The following is a 9337-nucleotide window of genomic DNA, read 5'->3' as shown; positions in this document are numbered from 1 at the left end:
GCACCGCATTTCCAAACTGTGTTGTCTCAATATTAGTCTCCTAGTTTAGTAACTAATATTGTGTTTTTCTTCGCAATAAGAGTGAATTTATTTTTACTTTTTAAAAAATTAATTTTTTTTATTTGCTTCAAATTAATTTTATTTTGGTATTTTTATATCCTTTTAATATGTTGATGATAAAAAAATTAAAATTAAAAAATATTATTTTAATGTATTTTTAAATAAAAAAACTTTGACAAACAACCGTTACTACACTCTCAAACATCCTCTTAAGAAACTAGTGGACCTCATGCTTATTTGGCATTGGTTTGTTTTAAAAGCAAAACCATTTTTATCGGCTTTTGATTTTAAAAAAATATTTGATGAATGTCTGTTTTACTTTAAAACTAGGCTATTTTGTGCTATTGGTATAAAAAAAACTTAAAATCTTGGCATAATAACATAACTTCAAAAAAATATTGATGAAATAGTATATGCTGTAATTATTGTGGTTTCAAAACGCCATATATAAAGTAGTTTTGATTAAAAACACAACATTAAGTAAACACCACATTTACAAAACATAACATATTTATATGTCGCATTTTGAAACTGGTACAACCAACAAAACACTAGCAACCTTTAGATTTAATTGATTTATTGGAGGGAATTGCTTATCTTATTTGTCTTGGTTTGTTTCCAAAAAGTGAGGACAGTTGGGCTATTGTTGTTAATATAATAAAGTGATTTATCCTAATTATAATTTTACATTTCTTATCTTAATGATCTAAACATGAAACTTTCTTACCAAGTTTATTTTTAACTTAAAACTTTCTTCTCCACAAAATGTTTAAACACTTATGGAGACTTAAGCCAATTGAAAATTATTTATAGGGTTTGTCCATTTAGAATTGATCTTTCTAATAGTAACTTAATCCTAACACCATTCTTTTCTTTCTAAAATTAAATATTGCTTAAAAAATATTTTTTAATGTTTCTTTTTTTTATAATTTATTTGGTAATAGATAGAAGTTTAATTGTATTAATTAAATTATTCTTACTGTCAAATCTTTTTCTAACCACTAAATCAAAACCTTTAACTGAATATTTATGACTAAGTGTCTAATCATAACAAATAATAAATAAAATGCAGAATCATCTCTAAATGCATAAACAAAAGATATTATTACATCATCATCAATATTTATTGTCTCATTTTAGCCCAATATATTATCATCTACATTATCACCAGACTTAAATTGAGTCATATCTATGTGTGATTAGCATATGAATTGTCAAACATACTTTCACCATCTTTCTGCAGCAAACCATTCATCAATAACATGTTTAGCCTGCTCCTAATTGACCAAAAAATTATGATGCTTTTTTACCCATTCAACCATAAATTGGGTTAGACAAAAGAGTTGATTGATTACCCACATACAATTCTATCATATTCAATCCACTTTATATAGAAGAATCATTCAATGTCTTAAAACTAACATCACTTACAATCGATACAAAATAATACTAATGTTCCCCAACTTTAGACTTCCATCAAAGCCCATGATATATAGCTTGTTTAGTATCCACATAGGACATGCATAAATTACCATTCAATAACATATTACTTTCACCATTGTAAGTGATATTATTGTTCACACATCAAGAGCAATAATACTATTGTAATGATATAACATAAAAATGTTATAAGATATTTTGTAGACAAAAAATAAAGCCGATTCCGGTCAATTTAACATAAATCAATCAAAATCTCCAAGACAACTTAGTCGACAAGTCAACACGAAACTTAATTGATCAAAATGCAACCTAAATCATGTTATTTTCATACTTATTTGTATGAAATCAACCATAATTGGTTGATTTCATATCTAATTAACACAAATCAATCAAAATCCTCAATTTTGACAACTTAGTCGACAAATCCATGCAAAGCATAATTGATTAAAATTAAACATGATTCATGTTATTTCCACGCTCAATTTTAATTGCTTAAATTCATAGCTATTTAACACAATTAGTTCAAATCCTAATTTAAACAAACCTAATTTTCAAACTAAACTCTAATTTCGAGCAAACATAAAATAACTATAAAATGCACCAAAATAATACAAATGTAGGTTGTTTACCTTACGTTTTTCAACTAGGAAGTGGTGGCAGTCCAATGCACGTGCCTCAGGGAATGGTGGTAGTGTTTTGGGTGGCGGTTTAGATGCTAAACATGGTGCATGGAGGTTTGAAGATGGGGAGAGTGATTTTTTGGTGTGTTTTAAAGCTATGAGTGATAGTTTTGACCTTTTTTTAGATAAAGTCGGTGTAGATGACAAGTTTTGACAATTTTGACCCTTTTGTTTTATAGAGAAAGACAATTTAGATGACAAGTTTAGAGAGAGAGAGAGAGAGAGAGAGAGAGAGAAAGATGTTGCAAATGTGGAAGAAAGGAAGAAGAAGAAACTAGGTTAAATTTCATGACTTGTCATGATTTACAATTGTGACATCATGAGTTATTGCATTTTAGAAACACGATATTTAATAGATGTTGTGATTTTGAAACTCGACAACCTTAAATGTCACGATTGTAAATCATGATATGTACAAATTGTTCTATTTATCAATTCTTTTTCAAATTGTGCTATTCTGTTATATTTTTAATTTATTATGCTAATTTAAAAAGAATTCTTAAAACTAATTAAAGCACATGAAAATTAAAAAAAAAAGGCCTTGCTTTTTTAAGCAAAAATATAATATCCATGCTTAAAAAACAATTTATTATTGAATCCACTATTTTATATAGAAAAAATGTAATTTCTTTATAAGCATAGTAGTTCATTACTAAACACTACTTATATTAATGTTACCTTCTTTTTTTATTCACAATGCACCACAATATAATATAACAACATTAAAGAGACTCCCATAACAAATTGCTTTGCTTTTGATAACTAAAAAGATAGTATTTTACTTTGTTTTAAAAGCAATATCCCTTTCTTTTATTTTCTTTTAAAGTGTTACATACTTTGATTTCAAAGTAAAATATACTATAAACAAACAATGTTTTTAAAGAAAAAATAAAAAAAATATGTGCTTTAAAAACATAAAAATATTAAAAAGGAATTTGTAACTTTGATAATTAATCCACTCAAAATTAATCACAAATTTAGTCCGTTTATAAGCAAGTTTAGATAAACTATCCCTAACAAATTAATTAATTTATATTTTTTTCATGCGCATTTCTTCTATGAAATTCAACCCAAGATCATAAGTCATAACCTTTACATGAGCTATCACTTCAATTTATTTTATGTTTTTCTTTTTAATTTTGATAGACCAAATTAATTTGAATTGAAGTGCAAAATTAAAAAGAAAAATTCAACTTACAAAATAATAATAAAAAAGAAGTAAAAATCAAGAGAATAATGACTAAATTTGAAAAAATATATATAAATCAAGATCATGGATTCAAGGATGAAGTTAAAAACAAATTAAAATTTGATAAAAGAGTTACTAATCAAACTTAATAAATCAAAACATTGATGATCAAACCTGAAATGTCATAAAATAAAATGACAAATCTGATTTTTTTAATGGCCACCATGAAATTCAAGGGGAGGAGAGAGAGAAGAGGAAAAGAAAAGGAAGGGGCGAGTAGTGACCAACTATCATCGTAACTACCATACACGCATCTCTAAGTAGAAGGGGGTGCCGCGTAGCTTTCAATGTTGTAGCAGAAGCTTGCATTCCTCCACCAGATAGCGGCTCACGTGTCACTTGAAGGGCACAAAAGCCACCTTACACTAAGCACGCGCCAACAACTTCTTTTTAAATGATTTTTAAAAATAGAAAAGATTGAATTGTCCTTAACACAACTTAATAATAACAAAAAAAACTCATGGGAAATGACATAAACACCACTGGACGCAGGGCTTAGAAAATTTGATTTTAGGAGCAATTTAGTCAATTCATTTTTTAAAATAAAGCAAAAAAGCAAAAATGGCCCTCAATACTAATTAAATGAAAATAACTTTTTAGAGCAATTTAATAATTTTATTGTAAAAAAAAAACTAACCATAATATCCATTATGAGTTTGGCAATTACATTTAAATGTTATTTCTGTGGCGGAGTAAAATTGTAAATTTACTACGTGAAGCCACGGTAAATTGTGAGGATATGCACAGTATTTAACTGATTCCAATTAGTTTTTTTTTTTAATTTTATAAATGGTAGTAGGAATTTGAATGGCTTGCTAAAAAAAAAGTTGGAATTAAAAGCCTGCATATTATTTGAGATCAACCTGTAAATTGAATTAGTCTTTCATGGTATTTCGTATTGGAACAAAAGTCAAAGTCTTACCAAGAATTTAGAGTTGTGTTTGGAGAGTGAGACTTCGAAGCAGCAGACACAACCTCAAACACTTCAATACATTAACTCACGCCATATCCCTTCATGTACGGCAAATGTGCACGCCTACGTATGAAAAGATGACTCCTGCTTTCACATGGTCATAGAAACTTGGGCCGGCTCATAGCTGACTCGATTTTTAACCTAAATCTCGGGGAAGTTAAAAAATAAATAATTCATAGTTAATTTAGTCTGACTCAATTAAATCAAAATTTATCTTTAACTTTTTAATTTATTTTAAAACAATTTTTTTTTAAATTTTTTTAAATTAAAATAAATTAACTTATGTATTCAATTTATAATTTGAATTTTAAATTAAATTATAAATCAAATTGAGTTAATTTATGAACCGGGCCTGAAGCTGAATGACTTACTTAGTTTTAATAACCTTGCATTTACATTATTACATACCTAAACTTAGACTCTCCTAGGAAAATTAAAACAGATGTATGGTACTAATAATTTAATAATTTGACAAAGTCTAGAGGGGAAATCTATAACGAGGCAGGCAGTAAAGCCAGCTGCTGAATACAATAGCAGGCAGCGGCTATTGTTTGGGGTATATTACAAAAAGATAAATAAAAAGCAAAGCACAGGCCTTAAATGAAGCGTTGTTTTCCACAAGGCTTCAAATAAAAAATAGCTCCAAATTTTGTCAAGTTCTCTTTGGCAGCTTCTTTAAACTTCTCTCACTATTTGAAGAGACTTTGTGACTGAGTCCACTAGATGAATTCATCCATTATTTGTACGGGTACTAGCAAAATCTGAAATAGAGAGAGAGAGAGGGGGAGAGAGAGGGTGTCTGTTTTTATCTATACTTTTTCTTGCTTTACCTTTGTTGGGTTCTCTGGAAATACAGCAATGGCTGAGTATATTTGTGTATTAAACAAGGTGCCCACTGATTCTCACTTCCCCCTCTTTTGTATGAGTAGAATAATGGGATTTCCTTAAAATGCTGCTAGATTTTTTTTTTTAAATTTTATTATCTGGGTAGTGTTGAAGGATGCTTTTTTTTTTTTTTTAGTTTAATTAATTTTAGTGGTTATATTTGCTGTAGAAAAGGCTGTTTCTTCTTATAAATTGTTGTTTCAGTTTTGTAAGTTGATGGTTGTGTGGAACATGTTTTGAAATGGGTTTGTTGAATAATGCATGTCCCGATCTGGGTTTTTTTTGGTGGTTTTCCTAGTTGTTTATATTTCAATTTCTAAGCTTATTCTTAGCTTACTGTTCTCCAACCGACACTCCATTTGTTCTTCCTTTTATGAAGATCATTTATTTTTTCCTTTTCTGGCTGTTTATACGACATAGATTCTATGGTTTTGGTGCTTTCTGTTGTTAATTGTTTGTGGTGAAACATTGTTGTTCTTTTGAATTATTTCTATTAGCACAGTAATTTCTTCACCTGCCAAGCTAAGATCAAGACTGGAACGATAATTTTAGTTTAATTTCAGCTGTTCCTTGTTCTTTAAAGCTAGTTTGCATACTATTTCTTCCATTATTAACAAGCTTAATTTGCTCTTTAACAGGATACGATAATCATAAAGCCTGCTAAGAAAACTCCCATTTTGTTAAGGATGATAGTTTTAGTGTTTGCAATGGTCTGCGGTGTTTATATCTGCTCAGTTTGTTTAAAGCAGATAAGTACCCATAGTAAAATTAAAATTCAAGATATCCAAGTCATTGAGAGGCCGTCTCCTGATGTTGACCATGAAAATTTGCAAATTTCTAGTGTACATTATCCAAATCCTGAAACTTTTAGCAGGTAATTGGGCATTTCTGCTTTTTGTTTTTGAATTGGATTTAATTAAAAGGTGTGCTTAAGTACTGTGTTGGTGTGTTTCCAGGGCTGAATGCGCTCATAATCCTGTGCGGTACTTTGCTATATTATCAATGCAAAGATCTGGGAGTGGATGGTTTGAAACATTGTTAAACAGTCATGTTAATGTAAGCTCAAACGGGGAGATATTTTCTGTTTTGGATAGGAGGATAAATATTTCATCAATTACACAGACTCTAGATAAAGTCTACAATTTGGACTGGTTCACAAGTGCTTCCAAGAATGAATGCTCCGCGGCAGTTGGCTTCAAGTGGATGCTTAATCAGGTAACTGAGGTTGAAAAGTAGGTTAAAGTTTAAATCTTTACCTTATTTGTGCTGCTAGGTGGGGTACTAAAAGACTTGTTTGATCACACACTGTTGGCACAGTAATTAGAAACGTCAAGCTGGCAACTACCACTCTACATTAGTGGTTGCCCAGAATAACCTATCAATCTAAATCATGAAATGGATTTAGGTGTTTCCTGTTTTTCATTGATGCGCTGCTTAAATAGTGGTTTTAGTTTGAAAGGAAAAAAAGAAGGAAAAAATAGTATTTATGATAACATATCCAACTTTAAACTCTCAAGGAGACATGCCCCGGTTCAAACTGTTTAGTGTTTAACAATCTTGTATTCATGTGTGAAACTATCGTAACATGGTATTGGCTTACCTCATGGTTCATCCAATCAGGATATATGGTATTAGAAACAAAATGGCAAGAAGGAACAGCATCAACCTTTAGAGAAACAAAATGGCAAGTAGGAACAGCATCAACCTTTAGAAACAATTGACACTTAAAAGTTCTAGTATTATTTCTATAATAGGAATTCCTACCAGATTTGTGAAAACCCCTTTTTGGATCTAAATTAATCGCATCAGCTTCTTGTATCTTGTTAAATTATTGGTACCTTAAAATATGCAGATATAACAGTGGTAAGGTAGTATTCTTCGTTGTTTCTTTTTTATTTGATGGATATCAGCTGATGTTCAGAAGGGTTTGTGAGCTGCGAGCTGCTGTTTTGCGAGTCCAGTTTCTGCGGTGGGAGAACAGGGTGGATAAATAAAGTGTAGCTGATACTGAATTTAGGAGGACTAAAAGTTGTGTTTTTTGTATGTTATTAATCTATACCCAAACAAAAACTGTGTTTGGATGTTAATAAGGAATTTCTTCATTTTCTGTCTGGTTTTTGGAAACCAGTTGCTGTACCATGCAAGAGCACTTTCTAATTTAGAGACCGAAGGCAGTTAACATTTTTGATCATAAGAAGACAGTTTAGCTTGATAGTAGTACTTTTAGTAATTTTCACTTGGATAACTTTAAAGGAAAATGTTTACTATTTTGCTTATATAAACTATAAAAATAAAGGAATTTTATGGTTTCCATATTTGCTTGAAGATTATATACTTTTAGGACTGCACTTTGCGTGGTTGAATGAGGTTACAGAAGTGCATTTTTCATTTTGTTTCTGCATGTCAGTTTTTTTTCAATTTCTCTCAACTATTTGCTAAAATAATATCCAGCTAAGGGAACCTTAGGGAGGCAGAACCCCCATTTATATATGGGGGACTAGAAGAAGGATCATGTGCATGTGTTACTGAAAGTTTGTTTTGGGGAGGAAAATTCCGAAGTAATAATCTGGCCATTTTTTTTTCATGCAGGGAGTAATGCAGCATCACAAGGAAATAGCAGACTACTTCAACCGCAGGGGTGTATCTGCAATATTTCTGTTTCGAAGAAATCTACTACGTCGCATGGTTTCAGTTCTTGCGAATTCCTATGACCGTCATGCTAAGCTATTGAATGGGACCCACAAGTCTCATGTTCATTCCACAGAAGAGGTCCTTCTTTATTTCCCCTGCTCCCACCAACTCGAACTCTCTTTCATGCTACATATAGTGTTGAGCTTTCAGCTGTAATTTCTTGTAGGCCGAAACACTTGCAAAATACAAGCCTATGATCAATTCCACACTGTTGATTTCTGATCTGAAGGAGGTTGAGATAACAGCTACCAAGGCTTTAGAATACTTCAACAGCACCAGGCATATTGTTCTGTACTATGAGGATCTCATCAAAAACCCCACAGTAAGTTATCATGTCAAGTTCTCACACAAAATACATCTTGTTTTCTATATTTTGAAGTTCACTGAGAAATACCTTGATCATTGGAATGATTCTTATTTCCTAACATTTCTGCCATTCACCAGCTGATCTTTAGATTAATTCTAACTATTCTTTTATTTTTTAGTATCTATTTTAAAATTCTGGTGAAATTTAATTTATGTCTTGGGCTCCCTTAAATGGTTCCCATCTTGAGATAATCCTTTCCTCTGGAAACAGTCTACCATTTGAATTGTCAGTTTGTGATTGTGGTAGTTTTGCATTTGTTGATAGCACTGTAAATCGTCTCTCAAGGCGCATTATTTATCATGCTTGTGCTGCAGAAACTAAAAGATGTTCAAGCATTTCTAGGCCTTCCAGTGATGGAGCTAATGAGCCGTCAGGTCAAGATACACAAAGGTCCATTGTCAGACCATGTTAAGAACTGGGAAGATATCAACAAGACACTGAATGGAACTGCATACGAGAGTTTCCTCCAAGCTGACTATTAAAGCTATAGCTAGTCTGCTAACTTTTGAACAGTGTGAATACCCACTTTAACTAATTTTGTTAGAGCTGACAAGGTAAGTGGTTCCCATAAAATTTTTTGACAACCATACCCAGGTGCGATCTTCCAGGCTTGTATCTTTTTTCTTCACTCAACTCGTTGAACTTCGTGCAAAATTTCTTCACTCGACTCGATGATCTTTGTTCTCAAACTCTTGTATCCCCCCGATTCTAAGCAATACCATGTAAAAATGTCATCTAATCAATTTTAAGCAAATACGAGCAATTATTCAGTAGGAAAATGTGTATTTGGTAACCCACAAGGGCCAGTACAGGTGGTAAAAGACTTTTGAGTAAAGACAGTGGGTGGTCGAGTTCTAGTTGCAACCGTGGATATATAGCTTGTGTGATGGAGCCTCCAAAAAAACGCTAGCTTGTGTAGATAATTCTTGTGTGGTGGAGCCTCTCTCCAAAAAAACGCTAGCTTGTGTAGATAGTTCGTGTGGTGGAGCCTC

General features: G+C 31.6%; 1 protein-coding gene across 1 annotated transcript; it reads left to right on the top strand.

The window, feature by feature from the left end:
- Nucleotides 1-5002: 5002 nt before the first annotated feature.
- Nucleotides 5003-9099, top strand: LOC7477954 (uncharacterized). The gene is made up of 6 exons (XM_002310116.4): nt 5003-5290; nt 5926-6161; nt 6244-6502; nt 7877-8056; nt 8145-8300; nt 8660-9099. The coding sequence occupies exons 1-6, from the start codon at nt 5261-5263 to the stop codon at nt 8825-8827; spliced, it is 1029 nt and encodes a 342-aa protein (XP_002310152.2). The 5' UTR covers nt 5003-5260; the 3' UTR covers nt 8828-9099.
- The last annotated feature ends 238 nt before the right edge of the window (nt 9100-9337 follow it).

This window comes from Populus trichocarpa, chromosome 7 (genome assembly GCF_000002775.5).
Source record: "Populus trichocarpa isolate Nisqually-1 chromosome 7, P.trichocarpa_v4.1, whole genome shotgun sequence".
In the NCBI taxonomy this organism is placed as follows: Eukaryota; Viridiplantae; Streptophyta; class Magnoliopsida; order Malpighiales; family Salicaceae; genus Populus; species Populus trichocarpa.
This window is presented reverse-complemented; position numbering and strand designations above follow the sequence as displayed.

What these genes read in the sequence shown, in the direction of transcription:
- LOC7477954 (XM_002310116.4), top strand. Translation starts at nt 5,261, where the DNA reads ATGGCTGAGTATATTTGTGTATTAAACAAG. An exon ending in ATATTTGTGTATTAAACAAG is followed by an intron (nt 5,291 to 5,925) that starts GTGCCCACTGAT and finishes GCTCTTTAACAG; the next exon opens with GATACGATAATCATAAAGCC. An exon ending in ATGTTCATTCCACAGAAGAG is followed by an intron (nt 8,057 to 8,144) that starts GTCCTTCTTTAT and finishes AATTTCTTGTAG; the next exon opens with GCCGAAACACTTGCAAAATA.